At 42.0% G+C, this 27421-nt stretch overlaps 1 protein-coding gene across 9 annotated transcripts in view; it reads right to left on the bottom strand.

Moving 5' to 3' along the window:
• Nucleotides 1–27421, bottom strand: part of LOC129857827 (receptor-type tyrosine-protein phosphatase U-like) — a 262960-nt gene that overhangs the window by 178268 nt on the left and 57271 nt on the right. For all 9 annotated transcript variants that reach the window (XM_055926448.1, XM_055926452.1, XM_055926446.1 and 6 more), the window contains exon 2: nt 12119–12244. In XM_055926448.1, coding sequence (XP_055782423.1) covers nt 12119–12244 — 126 coding nt within the window. The remainder of the gene's footprint in view (nt 1–12118; nt 12245–27421) is intronic.

Genomic DNA, 27421 nt, shown 5'->3' on the forward strand with positions numbered 1-27421 from the left:
ATATAACGCTACATTTTGTTTTCGCTGTAAAACACTTAATAAATCAAGTAATCCTTCTAACCCCCCCCTTAAAAGATTTAGATGCACTATTGTAAAGTGGCTGTTCCACTGGATATAAGGTGAATACACCAATTTGTAAGTCGCTCTGGATAAGAGCGTCTGCTACATGACTTAAATGTAAATGTAAATGTAAATCGGAAATCGGAAATATTGGCTGGAATCACAAGATGCCTGTCTTTCATTTGCTGTACACTATGTATTTTTCAGAATTTTTTTATGATGAGTAATTAGGTATTTGACGTTGGTGTCTGTAAGTTTTATGGCTGCTTTCGGTGCAATATCTGAATGTAGCTGCAATGTAAACTATGATTTATCCCTGAAATATGCAAATTTTTCGAACAAAACATATGCTATACAATAAATATGTTATCAGACTGTCATCTGATGAAGTTGTTTCTTGGTTAGTGGCTATTTATATCTTTATTTGGTCGAATTTGTGATAGCTACTGATGGAGTAAAAAAGTGGTGTAGTAAAAAAAGTGGTGTCTTTTGCTAGCGTGGTTAGCTAATAGATTTACATATTGTGTCTTCCCTGTAAAACATTTTAAAAGTCGGACATGTTGGCTGGATTCACAAGATGTGTACCTTTCATATGCTGTATTTGACTTTTTAATGTGTGAAAGTTAAATATTTAAAAATGAAATTGAAATTGAAAAATCGAAAATTTCATGAAAATGCACTTGAAGTGGCTGTTGTCATAAGTGTACGGGCTGCAGCCATAAGAAGTTAACAAACATAATCGATAATATTTAAAACGGACCGTAACCTATTCAATAAGAGAGAAAAAGGAAATGGAGAGCTACCCTCTCGCGCACAGGAACTAATCAGAGGACACCTGACTAGTTTTGAAAAATCTCGCTCATTTTTCAAAATAAAGCCTGAAACTATGTCTAAAGCCTGGTCACAGCCTGAGGAAGCCATTGGAAAATGAATCTGGTTGATACCCCTTTAAATGGAAGAAAGACGGTCCAGGAAACACAGATAAAAAAAATTAAAAATCACGTCCGGGTTAGATTTTCTCAGGTTTTCGCCTGCAGAATTAGTTTTGTTATACTCACAGACAATATTTTGACAGTTTTGGAAACTTTGGAATGTTTTCTATCCTAATCTGTAAATTATATGCATATTCTACGATCTGGACCTGAGAAATAGTCAGTTTACCTTGGGAACATTATTTTAAAAAATAAAAAATAATCTGACCCTTAGTGTCAAGAGGTTTTAAGGGCTTGTAAGTCAAAAATTCACTGTAAAGTCTACACTTGTTGTGTCCGCGCATGTTACAAATAAAAATTGATTTGATTTGATTTAGTACGTTGCTCCGTTCTAGGATCCTATGTATGCCATGGTATTTTCACAGTGCTATTTCAGATGAATAATATGAGCTAATATACTACCTTACATCTTGCCATGGGTGTGGCCCAGAGAAAAGAAGCCTGGGTGAGTAAATTCACGTATTTGTCTGGGTTCTTGGTCAATAATGTGTTCCCCAAAGCTGTCTCTTCCCCCTTTGTTACCTGCCTGTCTGCCTTCACCCCCGCTATAGTTTCACTGAAGGCCCCAGATTGTTTTAAATGTAACCCGGTTTTAATTCAAATGGAAGGGGAAAGTATTAATTATCACAACGCCTGCACTGAATTGGATGGTGTCTGACTTGTTTACGTGCTGTTGTGCGTTGTGTTGCTAACCTTACTTTGCTACCTGACAACTTTATGGTTTTTACTTTTCAATAACCGTTTATATATATTTTTTTTCCTCACTCAACTATTTTATTTTCATTCAACTTGGTCACTCCGGACGCTTTATCTGGACGTGGTTTGTCAGGACCTCCACCAGCCGAAGCTAAGTAGTAACATTAACATGATGCCTTCTAATTGCAGTCGCTGTACTCATAATATACAGGAGAATGTTCGCCTTACGGCGAGGATAGCTGTGCTGCAAGCCCAGCTTCAGACGCAAACGTTAGGCAAGGGAAATTTCAGTGTAGGAAAGGATGAAACAGCGCCTGTGCCACCAGTAAGTACAGATAGTAGTATAAATCCCCTCGCACAGTCCCCACAGCCAGACAACTTTCTCATGGCTTCTGGAGGGAAATGCTGTAGGAATGCTCGAACGGTGTCGCTCATTCAGCCGACAGAAACGTTCAACCGGTTCTCCCCATTACGCAGCGAGTCGGGGTGAGGCCGAGCCTTCGCTGGTCTCTACTCCTCCCGTTACGTGGTCTGAGACGCCTAAGCCTCCCACCATTAGCTCTGACAATTTGAAAACAGTAGTAATTGGTGAATCCTTTACCCGCAGTATTAGACTTAAAACGAATCATCCAGCGATCATACACTGTTTACCAGGGGGCAGGGCTACCGACGTTAAGGCTAATCTGAAGATGGTGCTGGCTAAAGCTAAAACTGGTGAGTGTAGAGAGTATAGGGATATTGTTATCCACCTCGGCACCAACGATGTTAGGATGAAACAGTCAGAGGTCACCAAGCGCAACATAGCTTCAGCGTGTAAATCAGCTAGAAAGATGTGTCAGCATCGAGTAATTGTCTTTGGCCCCTCCCAGTTAAGGGGAGTGATGAGCTCTACAGCAGAATCTCACAACTCAATCGCTGGTTTAAAACTGTTTACCGCCCCTCCTGAAAGATAGAATTTGTAGATAATTGGCCCTCTTTCTGGGACTCACCCACAAACATGACCAAGCCTGGCCTGTTGAGGAGTGACGGACTCCATCCTAGCTGGATGGGTGCTCTCTTCTTATCTACAAACATAGACAGGGCTCTAACTCCCCTAGCTCCACAATGAAATAGGGTGCAGGTCAGGCAGCAGGATGTTAGCCAGCCTGCCAGCTTAGTGGAGTCTGCCACTAGCACAGTCAGCTCAGCTATCCCCATTGAGACCGTGTCTGTGCCTCGACCTAGGCTGGGCAAAACTAAACATGGTGGTTGTCGCCTTAGCAATCTCACTGGAAAAAAGTACTCCTCCATTTCTGCCATTATTGAAAGAGATTGTGATACCTCACATCTCAAAATAGGGCTACTTAATGTTAGAACCCTCACTTCCAAGGCAGTTATAGTCAATGTTCTACTGACACTGATCATAATCTTGATGTGATTGGCCTGACTGAAACATGATTTAAGCCTGATTAATTTACTGTGTTAAATGTGGCCTCACCTCTTGGTTACACTATTGACCATATCCCCCGTGCATCCCGCAAAGGCGGAGGTGTTGCTAACTTTAACGATAGCAAATTTCAATTTACCCCCCAAAAAACAAAAAACGTTTTTGTCTTTTGAGCTTCTAGTCATGAAATATATGCAGCCTACTCAATCACTTTGTATAGCTACTGTTTACAGGCCTCCTGGGCCATATACAACGTTCCTCACTGAGTTACCTGAATTCCTATTGGACATTGTAGACATAGCAGATAATATTCTAATTTTGGTGACTTCAATATTCACATGGAAAAGTCCACAGACCCACTACAAAAGGCTTTCGGAGCCATCATTAACTCAGTGGGTTTTGTCCAACATGTCTCCAGACCTACTCACTGCCACAGTCATACTCTGGACCTAGTTTTGTCCCATGGAATAAATGTTGTGGATCTTAATGTTTTTCCTCATAATCCTGGACTATCGGACCACCATTTAATTACGTTTGCAATCGCAACAAATAATCTGCTCAGACCCCAACCAAAGATCATCAAAAGTCGTGCTATAAATTCTCAGACAACCCAAAGATTCCTTGATGCCCTTCCATACTCCCTCTGCCTACCCAAGGACGTCAGAGGACAAAAATCAGTTAACCACCTAACTGAGGAATTCAATGTAACCTTGCGCAATACCCTAGATGCAGTCGCACCCCTAAAAACTAAAAACATTTGTCATAAGAAACTAGCTCCCTGGTATACAGAAAATACCCGAGCTCTGAAGCAAGCTTTCAGAAAATTGGAACGGAAATGGCGCCACACCAAACTGGAAGTCTTCCGACTAGCTTTGAAAGACAGTACCGTGCAGTATGGAAGAGCCCTCACTGCTGCTCGATCATCCTATTTTTCCAACTTAATTGAGGAAAATAAGAACAATCCCCCCAAAAATTGTGATACTGTCGCAAAGCTAACTAAAAAGCAGCATTCCCCAAGAGAGGACGGCTTTCACTTCAGCAGTAATAAATTCATGAACTTCTTTGAGGAAAAGATCATGATCATTAGAAAGCAAATTACGGACTCTTCTTTAAATCTGCGTAGTCCTCCAAAGCTCAGTTGTCCAGAGTCTGCACAACTCTGCCAGGACCTAGGATCAAGGGAGACACTCAAGTGTTTTAGTACTATATCTCTTGACACAATGATGAAAATAATCATGGCCTCTAAACCTTCAAGCTGCATACTGGACTCTATTCCAACTAAACTACTGAAAGAGCTGCTTCCTGTGCTTGGCCTTCCTATGTTGAACATAATAAACGGCTCTCTATCCACCGGATGTGTACCAAACTCATTAAAAGTGGTAGTAATAAAGCCTCTCTTGAAAAAGCCAAACCTTGACACAGAAAATATTTTTTTAAACTATCGTCCTATATCGAATCTCCCATTCCTCTCAAAAATGTTTGAAAAAGCTTTTGCGCAGCAACTCACTGCCTTCCTGAAGACAAACAATGTATACGAAATGATTCAGTCTGGTTTTAGACCCCATCAGAGCACTGAGACTGCACTTATGAAGGTGGTAAATTACCTTTTAATGGCATCAGACCGAGGCTCTGCATCTGTCCTCGTGCTCCTAGACCTTAGTGCTGCTTTTGATACCATCAATCACCACATTCTTTTGGAGAGATTGGAAACCCAAATTGGTCTACAGGACAAGTTCTGGCCTGGTTAAGATCTTATCTGTCGGAAAGATATCAGTTTATCTCTGTGGATGGTTTGTCCTCTGACAAATCAACTGTTATTGTCAGTGTTCCTCAAGGTTCCGTTTTAGGACCACTATTGTTTTCACTATATATTTTACATCTTGGGGATGTCACTCGAAAACATAATGTTAACTTTCACTGCTATGCGGATGACACACAGCTGTACATTTCGAGGAAACATGGTGAAGCCCCAAAATTGCCCTTGTGGAAGCCTGTGTTTCAGACATAAGGAAGTGGATGGCTGCAAACTTTCTACTTTTAAACTCGGACAAAATAGACATGCTTGTTCTAGGTCTCAAGAAACAAAGAGATCTTCTGATGAATCTGACAAGTCATCCTGATGGTTGTCCAGTCGTCTCAAATAAAACTGAAGGACCTCGGCGTTACTCTGGACCCTGATCTCTCTTTTGACGAAAATAGCAATACTGTTTCAAGGACAGCTTTTTTCCATCTATGTAACATCGCAAAAATCTTACATTTTCTGTCCAAAAATTATGCAGAAAAATTCATCCATGCTTTTGCCACTTTTAGGTTAAACTATTGCAATGTTGTACTTTCCGGCTAACCGGATAAACACTAAATAAACTTCAGTTAGTGCTAAATACGGCTGCTAGAATCCTGACTAGAACCAAAAAACTGGCTTCCTGTTAAGGCAAGGGCTGATTTCAAGGTTTTACTGCTAACCTACAAAGCATTACATGGGCTTGCTCCTACCTATCTTTACGATTTGGTCCTGCCATACACACCTAGACGTACTCTACGGTCACAAGACGCAGGCCTCCTAATTGTCCTTAGAATTTCTAAGCAAACAGCTGGAGGCAGGGTTTTCTCCTATAGAGCTCCATTTTTATGGAATGGTCTGCCTACCCATGTGAGAGACGCAGACTCGGTCTCAACCTTTAAGTCTTTATTGAAGACTAATCTCTTCAGTAGGTCCTGTGATTGAGTGTAGTCTGGCCCAGGAGAGTGAAGGTGAACGGAAAGGCATTGGAGCAACGAATCGCCCTTGCTGTCTCTGCCTGGCCGGTTCCCCTCTCTCCACTGGGATTCTCTGCCTCTAACCCTATTAGAGGGGCTGAGTCACTGGCCTACTGGTGCTCTTCCATGCCGTCCCTAGGAGGGGTGCATCACTTGAGTGGGTTGAGTCACTGACGTAGTCTTCCTGTCTGGGTTGTGTTGTGCCTGTCTGGGTTGGGTTGTGCCATGGCGGAGATCTTTGTGGGCTACACTCGGGTTCCTTGTCTCCGGATGGTAAGTTGGTGGTTGAAAATATCCCTCTAGTGGTGTGGGGGCTGTGCTTTGGCAAAGTGGGTGGGGTTATATCCTGCCTGTTTGGCCCTGTCCGGGGGTATCATCGGATGGGGCCACAGTGTCTCCTGACCCCTTCTGTCTCAGCCTCCTGTATTTATGCTGCAGTAGTTTATGTGTCGGGGGGCTATGGTCAGTCTGTTATATCTGGAGTATTTCTCCTGTCTTATCCGGTGTCCTGTGTGAATTTAAGTATGCTCTCTCTAACTCTCTTTCTGTCTTTCTTTATTTATTTCTCTCGGAGGACCTGAGTCCTAGGACCATGCCTCAGGACTACCTGGTATGATGACTCCTTGCTGTCCCCAGTCCTTCTGGCTGTGCTACTGCTCCAGTTTCAACTGTTGTGCCTGCGGCTATGGAACCCTGACCTGTTCACCGGACATGCTACCTGTCCCAGACCTGCTGTTTTCATCTCTCTAGAGACAGCAGGAGCGGTAGAGATACTCTCAATGATCCGCTATGAAAATCCAACTGACATTTACTCCTGAAGTGCTGACCTGTTTCACCCTCGACAACCACTGTAATTATTATTAGTTGACCATGTTGGTCATTTATGAACATTTGAACATCTTGGCCATGTTCTGTTATAATCTCCACCCGGCACAGCCAGAAGAGGACTGGACACCCCTAATAGCCTGGTTCCTCTCTAGGTGTCTTCCTAGGTTTTGGCCTTTCTAGGTGAGTTTTTCCTAGCCTCTGTGCTGTTTTGGGTTTTAGGTTGGGTTTCTGTACAGCACTTTGAGATATAAGCTGATGTAAGAAGGGCTATATAAATAAATTTGATTTGATGGCAGCAAATGACTAGAATGCGGATGATAAGTTTTGTATTTGTATTTATTATGGATCCCCATTAGCCAAGGCAGCAGCTACTCTTTCTGGAGTCGAGCAAAATTCAGGCAGTTTATACAATTTTAAAAACATTACAATACATTCACAGATTGTGTGCTCTCAGGCCCCTACTCCACCACTACCACATATATACAGTACAAAAACCATGTGTACATGTGTGTATGGTGCACATGTTATTGTGTGTGTGTGTGTGTGTGTGTGTGTGTGTGTGTGTGTGTGTGTGTGTGTGTGTGTGTGTGTGTGTGTGTGTGTGTGTGTGTGTGTGTGTGTGTGTGTGTGTGTGTGTGTGTGTGTGTGTGTGTGTGTGTGTGTGTGTGTGTGTGTGTCTATGTTTGTATTGCTTCACAGTCCCTGCTGTTCCATAAGGTGTTTTTCAAATCAGTTTTTTTAATCTAATTTTATTACTTGCATGAGTTACTTGATGCGGAATAGAGTTCCATGTCATGGCTTTATGTAGTACTGTGCGCCTACCATAGTCTGTTCTGGACTTGTGGATTCTCTAGAGACCTCTTGTGGCATATCTTGTGGGGTATCCATGGGTGCATTCAACATGTCAATACCTCTCATAAATACAAGCAGTGATGAAGACAAACTCTCCTCCACTTTGAACCAGGCACATTATTAATATTCGCTATCTGTGTACAACCAAGGGCCAGCCGTGCTGCCCTGTTCTGAACCAATCGCAATTATCCTAAGTCCTTTTTTGTGGCACCTGACCACATGACTGAATAGTAGTCCAGGTGCCACAAAACTAGGGCCAGTGGGACCTGTCTTGTTGATAGTGCTGTCAAGAAGGTAGTGCAGCGCCCTATCATGGACATACAACAGTACCCAAGATGGGGGGAAGTAGCAAAATGTTTCGACCATGACAGTTTACAAACCAGGGTAACTCCAGGCAGTTTAGTCACCTCAACTTGCTCAATTTCCACATGATTTATTACAAGATTTAGTTGAGGTTTAGGTTTTGGGAATGATTTGTCCCAAATACAATGCTTTAAGTTTTAGAAATATTTAGGACTAACGTCTTCCTTGCCAGCCACTCTGAAACTAACTGAAGCTCTTTAAGTGTTGCAGTCATTTCAGTTTCTGTAGTAGCTGACATGTATAGCGTTGAGTTGTCTCCATACATAGACACTCTGGCTTTCCTCAAAGCCAGTGGCAATTCATTAGTAAAGATTGAAAATAGTAAATGGGCCTAGACAGATGCAGGGAATTGTTTCTAATCTAATCAGGGAACACCTGAATTATGTTGGAGAGGCTTCCTTTAAAGAACCCACTCTGTGTTCTGTTAGACAGGTAAATCTTTATCCACAATATAGCAGGGGGTGTAAAGCCATAACACATACGTTTTTCCAGCAGTAGACTTTGATTGATATTGTCCAAAGTTTCACTGAAGTCTAACAAAACAGCCCCCTCAATCTTTTTCTCATCAATTTTTCTCAGCCAATCATCAGTCATTTGTGTAAGTGCTGTGCTTATCTAAAGTCTGTCTCTATATCCATGCTGACAGTTTGTTCCAGAAGTTTACTAAGGGTTGGTAACAGGCTGATTGGTCAGCTATTTGAGCCATTAAAGAGGGATTTACTATACTTAGGTAGCGGAATGACTTTTGCTTCCCAACAAGCCTGGGGGCACACACATTCTAGTAGGCTTAAATATAAAATATGAGTGGCAATATCGTCCTCAGTAATTTTCCATCAAATTTGTCAGACCCCGGTGGCTTGTCATTGTTGATGAACAACAATTTTTTCACCTCTTCCACACTAACTTTACAGAATAAAAAATTACAATGCTTGTATTTAAGAATTTGGTCAGATATGCTTGGATGTGTAGTGTCAGCATTTGTTGCTGGCATGTCATGCCTAAATTTGCTAATCTTGCCAATGAACAGCTCATTAAAGTAGTTGGCAATATCAGTTGTTTTTGTGATGAATGAGCCATCTGATTCAATGAATGATGGAGCTGAGTTTGCCTTTTTTCACAGAATTTTATTTAAGGTGCTCCAAAGCTTTATACCATCATTCTTTATTTCATGTATCTTTGTTTCAGTCACACCCTGATCTGTTTCACCTGTCTTTGAGCTTGTCTCCATCCCCTCCAGGTGTTGCCCATCTTCCCCAATATCCCCAGTGTATTTATACATGTGTTCTATATTTGTCTATTGTCAGTTCGTTTTGTTTCGTGAAACCTACCAGCGTTTGTCCCCTTGCCCCTGTCTGTTCTTGTTCCTACCAGTTTTGACCTTTCTGCCTGCCCTGAACCTGCCTGCCAATCTATAGCTTGCCAAACCTCTTTGGATTATTGATCTTTCTGCCTGCCCTGATCTTGAGACTGCCTGCTGTTCCGGACCAGTTGCACCCTTTATGGATTATTGACCTCTGCCTGCCCTTGACCTGTCGTTTGCCTGCCTCTGTACTAGAAATAAACATTTGTTACTTCGACACTGTCTGCATCTGGGTCATACCCGAAACCTGATAGTTTCAAAGTGTAGTTTCTTCTTCTTTTTATTCAGTTTAGTCACATGATTTCTCAATTTGCAATACATTTTGCTAATAGGTTGTGACTTCTTTGCCATTCCTTTTGCCTCATCCTTCTCGTCCATAAAATTGTTCAATTCCTCATCAATCCACGGGGATTTAACAGTTTTTACAGTCATTTTCTTAATGGGTGCATGCTTATTAGCAACTGGAATAAGCAATTTTATAAATGTGTCAAGTGCAGTGTCTGTTTGCTCCTCATTACACAACACGGACCAAAAGATGTTCTTCACATCAATAACATAGGAATAACTACAAAACTTATTGTATGACCTCTTATGAACTCTCATTCCTGTGCTATTTGTAACTACCCTGGTAGGTTGACTGATAACCTGAACCAGGTTGCAGGCACTGGTTACAGTTTGAAGCTTTTTCTTGAGTGGGCAGCTTGATGAAAGCCAGTCAATATTTAACTCACCCAGAAAATATACCTCTGTTGATATCACATACATGATCAAGCATTTTACACATGTTATCCAGATACTGACTGTTAGCACTTGGTGGTCTATAGCAGCTACCCACAAGAATGGGCTTTAGGTGAGGCAGTAAAGGTGATAGCAGCTTCCCACAAGAATGGGCTTTGGGTGAGGCAGATGAACCTGTAGCCAGTATTTAACATTATATTGTCTCTAAGCTTTACAGGAATGTGGTTCTTTATATAGACCACAACACTGCCTCCCAACGGAGGCATGTCTGTCTTTTCGGTAAATTTTAAAACCATATATTGCTACCGCTGTATCATCAAAGGTGATGATGAACCTGTAGCCATATTACTTTAACAGTATTTGACATGAGATCCTCTCTAATCTTTACAGGAATGTGGTTCTGAATGTAAACAGCAACACTTCCACCATTGGCGTTTCTATCTTTTCTGTAAATGTTATAACCTTGTATTGCTACCACTGTATCGTCAAAGGTATTATCTAAGTGAGTTTCAGAGATAGTCAGAATATGAATGACATCTGTTGCTAGCAAATGATTGATTTCATGACCCTTGTTTCTTTAGCTGCATGTGTCAACTTGGGCTATTTGGAGCACTTTTCTTCTGGGATGCTTACTTGATTTCATTGCTTTACTGGGAAGCTTAGCAGCAGTAGATGCGCTCATGTTCTTTATGTGGACTTCCTCCTAGGGCACAGAGATAGGCAGTTTAACAGTTTGGGATCGTTGGATTTATAAAGTTATGAATGTAATGTGTGTGTTGCTTGGTGGTATGAAGTGATTTCATGAAAATCAGCATCCCCTGCATTGTGCTAAAAAAAAGTGCCTTCACTTCATCTCCCTTTAGGATTTTTTTGACCTTCTTCAAAAGGCTGCTATGTGTGATTGTAGTCTCCTCCACCAAATGTGTGAGGTGTTTCTTAAGGCCCTGAATGATTCCCTGTTAAAACATAAATCTCTAATTATTAATAAATGTCCTATTATTCAATTCGCTCTATTGTAGTGAGTCTTATCATTGTGTTGTCTGTCTCTCAGCACAGCTTATGTTATTTTTCGTAATATCCATTTTTGTATCAGCCAACCATTTGTCCTATTCTATTATGTAATTATGGTGTCTTGAGGGGGTTTCTTTCAAGTTTATTTTGCATCTCCAACTTTTTTTCATTTTCATTTAAAAACAAATTACTCCATACTATTCTCTACACATTGCACAACGTTCCTGCCACACCTCTCACACAGTGAGACATCATTGGTTGACTGATTGATTGACTGAGACTGAGACAAAGGTCAGTGGTCTAATCACTCCTCTCAGGCAGTCGGCTTGAAGAGCTGCAACCTTGCCCATAAGCGTCAATAGCACTGCTGTAAATCCTGTAAACTCCCCCCTCTCTTTCTGTCTGTTCCCCCAAGGTGTTTGTTAATGTGTGGGTCGGATGATCGGTGCATTTTATAAAGTACGCATGCAGTTCCATTCTCCACGTGGCAGCATCCAGCAGAGACGCATGAAACTGTACATTTCTGTCAGCCCCTGCCCCGCAAACCTGGTTAACATAAGAGTTATCCCAAGGTTTAGTGGGGGAATAGACACCACTGCGGGATATGACTGCTTGATTAAAGACATGCTGGACATTCCATGGTTGATTTGCATACGGCCACACATTCCTGATGAGGCCGACGCTGCTCGACGCCACACCTATACACGCTGAATCCCATTAATAATCCTAGGCATCCACACTTTGGAGTGTTTCCCAAACACCCACAGCTTCTAGACAGCTTCAGCATCTCCTTTGAACAAACATGCACCCATGAAGAGCAGGCACTGGCTGATAAGCAAGGCAATCCAGGGAGGATAACATCACACATTAAGACTCGAGATGTCTCACCCCCCAGTCCTTGTTTCTTATACTTGCTGATACAGATACCCCATCCACAAAGTACAAGTGATACTTGCATTGGATACCATAGTGGATACCAGGTTAGCACCTGAGAATACTTCAATACTCTGAAGCATAATAAGAGCAGGAACTCACCACACAGGAGGTCAGAGGCGTAGGGTGAGTTGTGTGTCCTGAAAAGCTGCCAGTCAAAGTCATCCTCCTCCCCTTGGGTGAAGTCACACAGACTGGGCTCAGAATCCTCGTCAAAGGTGCAGCCTGCTAATGAGGAGAGAGAGAAGGAGACATTAAGTGGGAGGTCACACATGATGAAGTAAATGTCATTCAATATCAAGGGATTAATGAATTATATTTTTTATGGACTGCACATAATCACATTTCATTTGATTTCCTAGGATTGAAAGGAATCATAGATTTAGCCCAAGATGGACACACATTTCAACCATTGCCACCATCAATCAGTAATTGCATCTTATTTGTATTTCACTTATGATAACATGAAGCTCCATAGAGAATAAAGGGATTGTTGCAGTAGGTTGCAGTTGCACCCACCATCAATCCCCAACAACACCTGCCTTCACTTCAGAAATGTTCCACTATCAGTAGTTATTATTACAGTGTTATTGTGTTGTGGCTCATTTGGGCTATATTTCACCACGATATCCCCTCTGATCCTCTTTCTATTACTGAGATGGGACAGATGCCAGACAACCAACCGGTATCCATTTCCCACTCCACCCAGACATCAATTAATAATAGCCAGCCGCAATGCAATCTGTACTCCACTCCAGCCCCTCTGACACTCTCACTCAGTAAACAAACTGAAAACTGATCATGAAAGTACAATTTAGAAAACTTAAATAAAATAATTAACAAACCCATTTGAAAAACGAACTATACTGAAACAATTATCTTTGACAAAAAAATAATTTAAATAAAAACCATCATGAATTATGTTCAGCTTTTTTTTGTAATGGGGTTTTCAAGCTTCTGAATCTGGCAGGTCACATTGAGATTGGCTTTATAATTTCAAGGTAGACTCGACGAGATGATGTTGCCACGAACAGCACCGCAGATATTGGTTGGGCGCGTTTGAGTGGTAAGGCTAAAGCAACTGACTGTAGATGACAAGTTGGGGTAGGTGCATCTACTGAAAGTCAGACACTAATGTGGTTTTCCAACAGCAAGGCTCAGATCAACATGGCAGTGTTGCCATTGTTTCTAATGTCTGAATATCAAATGTATTCGTATATATATGCACTGTACATATACAGTGCCTTCGGAAAGTATTCCATTTTGTTACGTTACAGCCTTATTCTAAAATGGATTAAAATAATAATAATCCACAGCAATCTACAAACAATATCCCATGATGGCAAAGAGAAAACAGGTTTAGAAATGTTTGTAAAATTTATACAAAAAAAACAAATATATTTTTTACATAAGTATTCAGACCCTTCGCTATGAGACTATAAATTGAGCTCAGGTGCATCGTGTTTCCACTGATCATCCTTGAGATGTTTCTACAAATTGATTGGAGTTCACCTGTGGTAAATTCAATTGACTAAACATGATTTGGAAAGGCACCCACCTGTCTATATAAGGTTCCACTGTTGACAGTGCATGTCAGAGCAAAAACCAAGCTATCAGGATAAGGAAATTGTCCGTATATTGTCCGAGGTTCGAGACAGGATTGTGTCGAGGCACAGGTCTGGGGAAGGTTATCAAAAACTGTCTGCAGCATTGAAGGTCCCCAAGAACACAGTGTCCTCTATCATTCTTAAATGTAAGAAGTTTGGAACCACCAAGACTCTTCCTAGAGCTGGCCGCTGAGCAATCTGGGGAGAAGGGCCTTGGTCAGGGAGGTGACCAGGAACAAGATAATCACTCTGACAGAGCTGTAGAGTTCCTCTGTGGAGATGGGAGAACCTTCCAGAAGGACAACCATCTCTGCAGCACTTCACCAATCAGGCCTTTATGGTAGAGTGCCCAGACGGAAGCCACTCCTCAGTAAAAGGCACATGAAAGCCCGCTTGGAGTTTGCCAAAAGGCAAACAAGGTTCTCTGGTCTGATGAAACCAAGATTGAACTCTTTGGCCTGAATACCAAGCGTCACGTCTGGAGGAAACCTGGCACCATCCCTACGGTGAAGCATTGGGATGGCATCATCATGCTGTGGGGATGTTATTCAGTGCCAGGGACTGGGAAATATGAGAAAAGTATAGAGAGAGATCCATGATGAAAACCTTCTCCAGAACGCGCAGAATCTCAGACTGGGGAAAAGGTTCTCCTTGCAAAAGGACAATGACCCTAAGGACACAGCCAAGACTACGCAGGTGTGGTTTCGGAACAAGTCTCTGAATGTCCTTGAGTGGCCCAACCAGAGCCCGGACATGAACCCAATCGAACATCTCTGGAGAGACCTGAAAATAGCTGTGCAGCAACGCTCCCCATCCAACCTGACAGAGCTTGAGAGGATCTGCAGAGAACAATGGGAGAAACTCTCCAAAAACAGGTGTGCCAAGCTTGCATCGTCATACTCATGATGACTCGATGCTGTAATCGCTGCCAAAGGTGCTTCAACAAAGTACTGAGAAAAGGGTCTGAATACTTATGTAAATGAAATATTTCCGTTTTTTTATTTTAATGAATTAGCATAAATGTCTTAAAACCTGTTTTGGCTTTGTCTTTGTGGGGTATTGAGCGTAGATTGATGAGGGGAAAAAACTATTGAATCCATTTTTGAATAAAGCTGTAATGTAACAAAATGTGAAAAAAGACAAGGGGTCTGAATACTTTCCGGAGGCACTGTAAATCGCAGCTAATTGGTTCCTGTTTCATGTCTTTGATCACGTTCTCGTGAGTGAAACAAAAACACTCTAATGATTGGTTGACAATAGAGCCTCCCACAATGCAGGTGATGGCTGCAGGAAGAGGTTGGGGAAGAGCAACTGCAAAAACTTGCAATTGACTGCCATCAATACTTCATGACCTTTGATCACAGGATTGTTGTAAAGTTCATGCAGTTGGCATGTAGGTGCAAATCAGACAATTTTCACCCTCAGAATGCGACACACTTTGAATGGCAAAAGTAATCTGCTTAAGAACTAATGTATCTTTCATTTGCTGTCCAACCTGTATTTTTTAGTCAAGTTTATGATTAGTTATTGATTAGATTAGGTGCCTCTCCCAAGATTTCTCCCGACATTTTGTTTGCATTTTGACTACTATTCATATTGTATAACCACGATTTGTGCCGCTAAATATGCACATTTTCGAACAAACCATATATGTATTGTGTAATTTGATGTTAAAGGACTGTCATCTGAAGAAGTTTGAGAAGGTTAGTGAATAATTTTATATCTTTTGCTGGTTTATTCGTTATCGCTACTGTTGGCTTGAATCAATGCTGTTGTGTGGTTGGCTATTGTAGTAAGCTAATATAATGCTATATTGTGTTTTCGCTGTAAAACACTTAAAAAATCTGAAATATTGTCTGGATTCACAAGATCTTTGTCTTTCATTTGCTGTACACTGTGTATTTTTCATAAATGTTTTATGATGAGTATTTAGGTAATTCACGTTGGTCTCTGTAGTTATTCTAGCTGCTTTGGTGAGATTTTGTGATGGTGGCTGCAATGTAAAACTATGATTTATACCTGAAATATGCACATTTTTCGAACAAAACATATGCTATACAATAAATATGTTATCAGACTGTCATCTGATGAAGTTGTTTCTTGGTTAGTGACTATTTATATCTTTATTTGGTCGAATTTGTGATAGCTACCTATGCAGTAAAAAAATGGTGGAGAAAAAAACAGTTGAGTCTTTTGCTATCGTGGTTAGCTAATAGAAATACATATTGTGTCTTCCATGTAAAACATTTTAAAAATCAGAAATGATGGCTGGATTCACAAGATGTGTATCTTTCATCTGGTGTCTTGGACTTGTGATTTCATGATATTTAGATGCTAGTATTTACTTGTGGCGCTATGCTAGGCTATGCTAGTCAGCTTTTTTACTGATGAGGGTGCTCCCGGATCCGGGATGAGTACCAAGTAAAAGTTAAAATTGCCCATTGAGATACTCATCCCATTGAGATGAGCATGATGCAAGACTTTTCTCTCACACAGAAGTATCAGCGCATGTGCATGGGGTGCACTTCACACTGCTACAACGTGCATGCTACGGGACCACAACAATGGAACCAACGCTCCTGGTTGTTGCGGAATTTGACCCACTACTACTGTTTACTATGTGCATCTACGTCATCTCGCTGAGTCTACTTTTAAACCTTACCTAACCTATGACCTGACCAAGGCAACAAGATGGCGCCGGAGGAGATGGAGACTGTTTTACAGTCTCCTAACCAGTTGTGCAATTGTGCTATTATGTGTTTTTTTCGCAATATTTGTAAATTATTTTGTACATAATGTTTCTGCAACCGTATCTTACGGCAGAAAAGAGCTTCTGGATATCAGGACAGCGATCACTCACCTCGGAATAGACTAGAATATAATTTTTCAACAACAAGCAGGACTCACACAATATTTTCCAAACACCCCACAGGGCAGACATCCCAATTATTCGCAAAAGGAAGCGACGCAGAGGACGAAAAGCTGAATGCCTCGTCCAGGCCCGCAGAGGGCGAGTAAGAAAGCTGCCGTTACCGTCAATGTTACTCACCAACGTGCAATCATTGGACAATAAACTAGATGAGGTACGATCACGAATATCCTACCAACGGGACTTCAAAAACTATAATATCCTATGTTTCCCGGCATCGTGGCTGAATGATGACATGGATATTCAGCTAGCGGGATATACGCTGTACCGGCAGGATAGAACAGCACACTTCGGTAAGAAGAGGGGGGGGGCGGTCTGTGCATATTTGTAAACAGCTGGTGCACGAAATCTAAGGAAGTCTCTAGATTTTGCTCGCCTGAAGTAGAGAAGATTGTGATAAATTGAAAGGCCACACTACTTGCCTAGAGAGTTCTCAGCTATACTTTTCGTGGCTGTTTATTTACCACCACAAACAGATGCTGGCACTAAGACCGCACTCAGTCAGTTGTATAAGGAAAAAAGCAAACAGGAAACCACTCACCCAGAGGCGGCGCTCTAAGTGGCCGGAGACTTTAATGCAGGGAAACTTAAATCAGTTCTACCACAACTCTATCCTCCTGATTCCTGCTTAAAAGCAAAAAATAAAGCAGGAAGAACCAGTGACTCGGTCTATAAAAAAGTGGTCAGATGATGCAGATGCTAAACTACAGGACTGTTTTGCTATCACAAACTGAAACATGTTCCGGGATTCTTACGATGACATTGAGAAGCACACCACATCAGACACTGGCTTTATCAATAAGTGCATTGAGGACGTCATCCCCGCAGTGACTGTACGTACATACCCCGACCAGAAACCATGGATTACAGGCAACATTCGCACTGAGCTAAAGGGTAGAGCTGCCGCTTTCAAAGTGCAGGACTCTAACCTGGAAGCTTACAAGAAATCCTGCTATGCCCTGCGATGAACGATCAAACAGCAAAGCATCAATACAGAGCTAAGATTGAATCATACTACACCGGCTCCGGCGCTCGTCAGATGTGGCAGGGATTGCAAACTATTACAGACTACAAAGGGAAGCACACCTGCGAGCTGCCCAGTGACATGAGCCTACCAGACGAGCTAAATCACTTCTATGATCGCTTCGAGGCAAGCAACACTGAGGCATGCATGAGAGCATTAGCTGTTCTGGATGACTGTGTGATCATGCTCTCCGTAGCCGACGTGAATAAGACCTTTAAACAGGTCAACATACACAAGGCTACGGGGCCAGACGGATTACCAGGACGTGTGCTCCGGGCATGTGCTGACCAACTGGCAGGTGTCTTCACTGACATTTGCAACATGTCCCTGATTGAGTCTGTAGTACCAACATGTTTCAAGCAGACCACCATAGTCCCTGTGCCGAAGAACACAAAGGCAACCTGCCTAAATGACTACTGACCCGTAGAACTCACGTCCGTAGCCATGAAGTGCATTGAACGCCTGGTAATGGCTCACATCAACACCATTATCCCAGAAACCCTAGATCCACTCCAATTTGCAAACCGCCCAAACAGATCCATAGATGATGTAATCTCTATTGCACTCCACACTGCCCTTTCCTACCTGGACAAAAGGAACACCTGTGAGAATACTATTCATTGACCACAGCTCAGCGTTCAACACCATAGTACCCTCAAAGCTCATCAGTAAGCTATGGAACCTGGGACTAAACACCTCCCTCTGCAACTGGATCCTGGACTTCCTGACGGGCCGCCCCCAGGTGGTGAGGGTAAGTAGCAACACATCTGCCACGCTGATCCTCAACACTGGAGATCCCCAAGGGTACGTGCTCAGTCCCCTCCTGTACTCCCTGTTCACCCACGACTGCATGGCCAGGCATGACTCCAACGCCATCATTAAGTTTGCAGACACAACAGTGGTAGGCCTGATCACCGACAACGATGAGACAGCCTATAGGGAGGAGGTCGGAGATCTGGCTGGGTGGTGCCAGAATAACAACCTATCCCTCAACGTAACCAAGATAAGGAGATGATTGTGGACTACAGCAAAAGGAGCACCGAGCACGTCCCCATTCTCATCGACGGGGCTGTAGTGGAGCAGGTTGAGAGCTTCAAATTCCTTGGTGTCCACATCAACAACAAACTAGAATGGTCCAAACACACCAAGACAGTCGTGAAGAGAGCACGGCAAAGCCTATTCCCCCTCAGGAAACTGAAAAGATTTGGCATGGGTCCTGAGATCCTCAAAAAGGTTCTACAGTTGCAACATCGACAGCCTCCTGACCGGTTGCATCACTGCCTGGTACGGCAATTGCTCGGCCTCCAACCGCAAGGTACTTCAGAGGGTAGTGCATACGGCCCAGTACATCACTGGGGCAAAGCTGCCTGCCATCCAGGACCTCTACATCAGGTGGTGTCAGAGGAAGGCCCTAAAAATTGTCCCCTGATTTTGTAAAGAATTCCCCTTCCCATAAAACACAAACAAACTACAGCGCACATCCCCTAAGCACAGCCACATTACATTTACATTTAACATTTAAGTCATTTAGCAGACGCTCTTATCCAGAGCGACTTACAAATTGGTGCATTCACCTTATGATATCCAGTGGAACAACCACTTTACAATAGTGCATCTAACTCTTTTAAGGGGGGGGGGTTAGAAGGATTACTTTATCCTATCCTAGGTATTCCTTAAAGAGGTGGGGTTTCAGGTGTCTCCGGAAGGTGGTGATTGACTCCGCTGACCTGGCGTCGTGAGGGAGTTTGTTCCACCATTGGGGTGCCAGAGCAGCGAACAGTTTTGACTGGGCTGAGCGGGAACTGTACTTCCTCAGAGGTAGGGAGGCGAGCAGGCCAGAGGTGGATGAACGCAGTGCCCTTGTTTGGGTGTAGGGCCTGATCAGAGCCTGAAGGTACGGAGGTGCCATTCCCCTCACAGCTCCGTAGGCAAGCACCATGGTCTTGTAGCGGATGCGAGCTTCAACTGGAAGCCAGTGGAGAGAGCGGAGGAGCGGGGTGACGTGAGAGAACTTGGCAAAGTTGAACACCAGATGGGCTGCGGCGTTCTGGATGAGTTGTAGGGGTTTAATGGCACAGGCAGGGAGCCCAGCCAACAGCGAGTTGCAGTAATCCAGACGGGAGATGACAAGTGCCTGGATTAGGACCTGCGCCGCTTCCTGCGTGAGGCAGGGTCGTACTCTGCGAATGTTGTAGAGATAAACACACACACTAATAAAGTTGGGGAGGGAGAGAGGGATGGAAACCAGGGGACTGTGATTATTATTGTACTGTAATACGTCACAACATGCTACATTCCACATACCAAAAAGCAAATATTTCCCAATTATATTTAACCTTTTGCCAATAGGTGGCGCAATTAGCATTTTTTATTTCTGGGTGTCGCCAAATTAAACTGCCTCGTGCTCAATTCTTGATCGTACAATATGCATATTATTAATTCTATTGGATAGAAAACACTTTCTAGTTTCTATAGCCGTCGGAATTTTGTCTGTGGGTGACCCAGAACTCTTTCTACAGCGAAATCCATGACAGGTACTGCGATGGTCTGAGAGCGAAGCTCTGATTTCAGATCAGTTTTGAAAGTCTCTGTATATCCTATGGAACGACATGAACTGCACCCGCCTTCCCCTGGATGTCAGTAACCAATGAGAAGTGGAATGGGCTTGCTGCGTAGCTCTCAGAGGTTATAAAAGGCCAAGGAGCGAGAGGAGCCTTCCTTTCCACGCTGAGCATTGCGCAGAGAGGGACCTCAGGATGCCATTTTCAAACGCTCAATTTTAAACGTTAGATGTATCCATCTGTAATTTAATTAGACATAGGTGTTATAAGCATCATAACGAAGCTATTTTAAACCGAGTTATATCAGATTATGCGAGTATATTGCTATTTTTCGGAATTTCATCAGTATTGCGCCTTGAGGATTTGGACACGTTATGGCAAAATAGCTATGGCTAGCTAGTGTTAGCTGCTATATCAGAAGTTGAATGCAACGTTTTACAACCAAGCAACGATTCTTTTGGACAAAGAACCACCATGGCAAGATTCTGATGGAAGCTCGTCGAAAAGTAAGAGCTATTTATGATGTTATTCCGTTTTTATGTGGAAAAATTTAAACTCAATAATGGTGATTAGTGACGCCGTTATTGCGTCACTAGTCTGGCTGTAACGCACACTGTATGTCTAGTAACGTTAATTTAAAAAATCTAACTCTGCGGTTGCATTAATAACTAATACATCTTTCATTTCATGTCCAACCTGTATTTTTTTAGTCAAGTTTATGAATAGTTTTTGATAAAATATTTGTATTTTCAAAATGGCGCCGGCCAGATTGCTTGAGTAGTTGAACACTATTTCCATTGTGTAAGCACGATTTGTGCCGCTAAATATGCACATTTTCGATCAAACTCTATATGGATTGTGTAATATGATGTTACAGGAGTGTCATCTGAAGAATTCTGAGAAGGTTAGTGAAAGAATTAATATATTTTGGCGATGTTGAGTTATCGCTCTCTTTGGCTAGAATCAATGCTCTGGTAATGTTTGCATATGTGGTATGCTAATATAACGATTCATTGTGTTTTCGCCGTAAAACACAAAATCTGAAATGTTGTCTGAATTCACAAGATCTGTGTCTTTCCATTGCTATGTGCTGTGTATTTTTAAGAAATGTTTTATGATGAGTAAATTGGTAATACACGTTGCTGTCTGTAGTAATTCTAGGAGCTTTGGTGAGATTTGTGATGCTGGCTGCAATGGCAAACTATGATTTATACCTGAAATATGCACATTTTTCTAACGAAACCTATCCTATACCATAAATATGTTATCAGACTGTCATCTGATGAGCTTTTTTCTTGGTTAGTGGCTATCAATATCTTAGTTTAGCCGAATTGGTGATAGCTACTGGTGTTGAGAAAAAATGGTGGACAAAGAAAAAGGGTGTCTTTTGCTAACATGGTTAGCTAATAGATTTACATATTTTGTCTTCCCTGTAAAACATTTTAAAAATCTGAAATGGTTACTTGATTCACAAGATCTGTGTCTTTCATTAGGTGTCTTGGACTTGTGATTTAATGATATTTAGATGCTACTATTTAAATGTGACGCTATGCTAGCGATGCTAATCAGTGTGGGGGGGGTGGGGGGGGGGGTGGGGGGGGATCCTGGAACCGGGTTTCAGAGGCAGTAAAAGTTAATAGCCAGGGCTTTTAAGGCCCTTGGGCATAATTTGCTTCCGTCTTCTCTCGCAGCATCTGTTGCCATCTCACACATTAGCCCATCGTTGTGAAAATTACAGGCTAGAAGTGGGCAGCCACCGATTCCCCCAGCCGAAGTTGGAGCGCGACAGTGAGAGCCTAGAGACGCATCGGGGCTAATAATGGGGATGACCAGAACCAGACCCTCAAGGTCACCCTGCTGGTCCACTGCTTTATTAATGCTCATTCTGGACTCTAATCCACCATTAAGCAAATGGTTCAAATGTGACCATTTTGCCATTAAGCAGCAGACGCACGTACTAAAGTCAGCTTCAATGCAATTTTACAGCTGATGAACAAGAGGACACCAAAACCATTACAGATCATTGGCAATTTTGTTGTCTGGAAGTTCAAATGTTACAGACAATCATAAAAAAAATAGGTTTGGTATACCAACTAGATGGTTCATTCCAAGCCTGTAAGAACAGATAGGAGACGTACTGTGGACTTAAGGAATTCCATATTAAGCTAACGTGCTGAAAGTCTGCCAGACGATTTATTCAGTGGAGCGCAAACACACAGGAGTCAGCCTTGCTCACCTCCTCCAACCTCCATTACATTTCGGTGATAATATGCTAAAACTGGAAACTCTATAGCATTGTGATTGGTAGCAGAGAGTAGTCGCAGCCCAGCCAGAGAACCAACAGAGTAATGAATGTTGAGTTGGGCTAGGTTTCTCCTCTTCTTCACCCCGGGGAGCTGATTTATGGCCCATGCTAAGCCATTACCGAAGGGATCCACATGGTGAGGGCCAGAGGTTAATTGTCCTGCACAAGGATCTATTTCTAATAGAACAGCCAAAGATATGGGACCTGACACATCCAAACGCTGCCAGTATATTATTGCTTACTGGAGCTATAAATGAAGCATGCTGATTTCTCCCTACAGGGACCCATCGGGCGAGAGCTGGAGCATCAGGACTGGAGTGTCTTCTTTTCTGCTCTGACTGGTCTATATACTGTATGGCCCAGCTCGGCCTTCACATTTCAATTCTTCCCTCTCTCTCTCTCTCTCTCTCTCTCCTGCCCTCCCTCCCTCCATGACAGTGTCTCTATCCTGCTAAGTAATTACATTATAATTTGGCATCAGGCACAGCGTGTATCTAAATATCATGTTTGAGACAGTGCCAAGGTGAAAAATTAAAGTTTTAAAGTGCATTTTCTTCAAATTCTGTATATTTTGCCATGTCTAATGTGTATGCATGTGATATTTGAGTGACTCAAACATTATTTCAAAATCTATGGGCTAAGTTATAAATAGTTCTCTAAGGTATGCGATGACTGAGGAATACTGATGATGCACTACACAATTTCGAAATGTCACCTTGTGTATTTTACTATTACAACTTTCAAGAGTAAGTTGAAAGCCGGACTGAGTTCTTAAAAAACAAATAAACTGTGCGCCCCACCGTTTGGTAACCACTGCCCTAGAAAAACTAAATGACCCTTCTAAACTTCAAATGAAATGGAACACATTACTGTACACTTTCTGTTTTTGTATCTTAAAATTCTTACCTGCTCAAATATGCTCAGAACTAGTCTTCTGTGTAAGTTATAATACTTCACCACCTATTTATGAGAGAATACATTAACCTGCATCCTCTTTATGAAAAGACGACCTCTTCAGCTTCCCAGTAATCATAATAACTTCACAAATTCACTGGTACTTTTGTAATGACTCTCAGGGTATTACCAAAGAAAAGAGCAAGGTGCAAACAGAATAGAAAGTTGTCAGAAGCTGACAAGGATACAATGTCACTGAATAAAAATGTCATAGGGGGGCAATTTGTTCAACAATTTGCCCCCCTATGACATGTGCATTCAAATCAGGGATTGGGCTGTCTGTCTCCCTGGATCAGTCTATTCTCGATGTCATACGTAGCTTCACAAATGAGATTTCATATGTCTTTGCTAATCTGTTTGTGGCATCCCTCCTTTACCACATAATGAGGTGTTTGCTATGCACAGTGGGCATTGTTAGAAAATCTCTGATCATCCTCTCTATTTACATATGCTGTATTCAGGGTGTAGCATGTCTTCGCTCATTTAAGGGGACAGATACTTTCCACTTGGATAAAGTCTTGGAGAAAATGCTGCTACCTAGCTGTCCACACGATTAAAACCTGAGCACACATCTGAGAGACCTGTGGAGACATTCCATACATGTTATTTTCCCAGTCCTTCCTGGTCAGATCAGATGGTCAGGAAAAAACAATGTCCCTACTCATTTATTTTTATTTAACCTTTAAGTCTCAATGAGGTCAAAATACCTATTTTTATCTCTCATACCTTCTTCACTGTTACGTTGATAGGGAAACTTACCCATGCATACATCTTAACACTATATGGGGTCCATATAGCTGGATCCAGATATTGTCTATTGTGTAACACCAGAGGCAGTTACAGGAGGATAGTGGTTGGCAAGGTTGCTGGTCTAATTTACCTTGCAGAGAGTGCGGTCCCACTTGCATCACCCATTGACAGGTGTAGTTATTCTCAGTATAGGAGCTCTCCCTGATTTATCAAACAGATAAAATAATCTCCTTGCATCTTACATAAAATAGAGTATCCATATTATTTAGCTATTTACACATCCATCCCCAATGCATACAACATTAAATAATGTATCTGGCTCCCCGGGCATTAATAATTCAGTCTAACCTCATAAGGAGGATGGGGAATTCTCAGGCTGCTCCACTGCACTCATTCTTTGTCACTGAGTTGAATAGTATACACTGAGTGTACAATACATTAGGAACACCTGGTTTTTCCATGACAGAGACTGCCCAGGTGAATCCAGGTGAAAGCTATGATCAATTATTTTCGGTCACTTGTTAAATCCACTTCAAATCAGTGTAGATGAAGGTTAGAAAGGTTAAAGAAGGATTTTTAAGCCTTGAGACAATGGAGACATTGATTGTGTATGTGTGCCATTCAGATCGTGAATGGGCAAAACAAAAGATCAAAGTACCTTTGAACAGGGTATGGTAGTATGTGCACCAGTTTGAGTATGTCAAGAACTGCAAAGCTGCTGGGTTTTTCACGCTCAACAGTTTCACATGTGTATCAAGAATGGTTCAAAAGGACATCCAGCCAACTGTGGGACTCATTGGAGTCAACATGAAAGACATGCCCCAACGAATTTAGGCTGGGGGGGTGCCCATATTAGGAAAGTGTTCTTAATGTTTGATACACTCAGTGTAGAGTCATATTGAAAGCTAATGTGGTTAGTTGTGCGGTGGCTTATTTCTGCTTTACCAAATGAGAAGAGTTACAAACTTCACACACCAGTCAGAGTTTTACTTAAACTACATCTTCAATAATAAGAGCTTTGCAATAGCATTTGACTTTCAATGCTGCAACATTTCTAATGAACCATTGGAAGTGACAACTGAAAAGTACAAAGATATTTTATAGCCAAGATACACCCCTCTCAACTTACATGACGAACCACAGATCTTAGGAACAGTTCACAAAGGGATATTATAATTGAGAAAGAGGAGTATCCCATAGCCAGATAGCATTCGCTATAAATTATCGTTCAGTTTGGTCCCTAAGACTGTCATGTTCTGACCTAAGTTTATTTTTATGTCTTTGTGTTAGGTTGGTCAGGGTGTGAGTTTGGGTGGGTAGTCTATGATCTGTTTTCTATGTTGTTGTATTTCTGTGTCTGGCCTGATATGGTTCTCAATCAGAGGCAGCTGTCGATCGTTGTCTCTGATTGAGAATCATATTTAGGTAGCCTGTTTTCCCACTATGGGTTGTGGGTGTTTATTTTCTGTCTAGTGTCTGTTCACCTTACAGAACTGTTTCGTTTTTCTTATCGTTGTTATTTTGTGTAGTGTTCAGTTTGAAATTAAAATATGACGAACACTTACCACGCTGCATTTTGGTCCTCCTCTCCTTCCACCAACGAGAATCGTTACAAAGACAAGGTTCTAATCCCGTGCCTGGTACTTCATAGCACAAAAACATTACCTCATGTTATCTGGAATGCTCTTTAGGTTTTATCACCCAAAGACATCGTAAATCTCATAGAGACCCATCCTCAGCGGAACACACACACAATAGATAACAGAATACTCTATTCTGTCGAATAAAACAACCATTATAATACAATACAAGCATTATAACATAATCTTGCAATTTTCCACGACAGGTGACCGGTGCTGCTGTGAGGTCTCTGAGGCCATTTGCTTTTACATTAAATAAAACATTTAACAGTTTAAAGACAACTCCAATCATCCTCAGTCCCTGAAGGTTTGTGATACACTCATACGTATGACAGCCATTATATTTAACCTCACAATGAAGTGTTTACCATTTCCTTTTCAGGACAACCAGGGCTACAAGAAGAATGCCAAACAATTAGACATAAACAGTTGCAAAAATAAACTAAAGAATATGGTTCCGCCAAAGCAAAAACCTAATAAAAATGTTTTTATATAAATGCTATAAGTACAGAAATGGTTTGCTCACTGGAAAATTAATCTCCAACTAGTCAGTGACAATTGTGCTGAGTTCAGAGTTTGTGACAGCAATTATGTGAGCTTATTACAGTATTATAGGATTTCTGTAGAAGGGGTTCTTCTTCATAGAAGATCATAATAGTAGAAGAACCCCTTCATTGTCCGCTTTCATCGACGCGGCCGGCTACCAAGGATAGTGGGCTCTCCTTCTCCGTGGCCGACGTGAGGGTTAACTTCTTATGGATGAGGGGCAATATTGAGTAGCTTGGATGAATAAGGTGCCCAGAGTAAACTGCCTGCTACTCAGGCCCAGAAGCTAAGATATGCATATTATTAGTAGATTTGGATAAAAAACACTGAACACTTTTAAAAAAATCCAACCAGGAAGTGGTAAATCTGAGATTTGTAGGGTTTCAAGTCTCTGCCTATCCAATTTAGAGTGGAAATTTGGTCCGATTGCACTTCCTAAGGCTTCCACTAGATGTCAACAGTCTTTAGAACCCTGCTTCAGGCTTCTACTGTGAAGGGGGAGAGAATAAGAGCTGCTTCAATCAGGTGTCTGACAGAATGCCATGAGCTCAGTCAGGCGTGCGTCCGTGAGAGCTAGCAGCGTTCCTTTTCCTTTCTAAAGACAAAGGAATTGTCCGGTTGAAACATTATTGAAGATTTATGTTAAAAACATCCTAAAGATTGATTCTATACATCGTTTGACATGTGTCTACGAACTGTAATATAACTTTTTAGACTTTTCGTCTGGACTAAGTGTGCCTGCGCCTCATGAATTTGGATTTGTGAACTAAACGCGCGAACAAAAAGTTGGTATTTTGACAAATTATGGACTTTATTGAACAAAACAAACATTTATTGTGGAACTGGGTCCCCAAAAGAGGGCGTACTCAGCCCCCTCCTGCACTCCCTGTTCACCCATGACTGCATGGCCAAGCACACCTCCAACTCAATCATCAAGTTTGCAGACGACACAACATTAGCAGGCTTGATTACCAACAATTACAATACAGCCTACATGGAGGAGGTGAGTGCTCTGGGAGTGTGGTGCCAGGAAAATAAACTCTCACTCAATGTCAACAAAACAAAGAAGATGATCGTGGACTTCAGGAA

Source organism: Salvelinus fontinalis, chromosome 6 (assembly GCF_029448725.1).
Source record: "Salvelinus fontinalis isolate EN_2023a chromosome 6, ASM2944872v1, whole genome shotgun sequence".
Taxonomy (NCBI): domain Eukaryota; kingdom Metazoa; phylum Chordata; class Actinopteri; order Salmoniformes; family Salmonidae; genus Salvelinus; species Salvelinus fontinalis.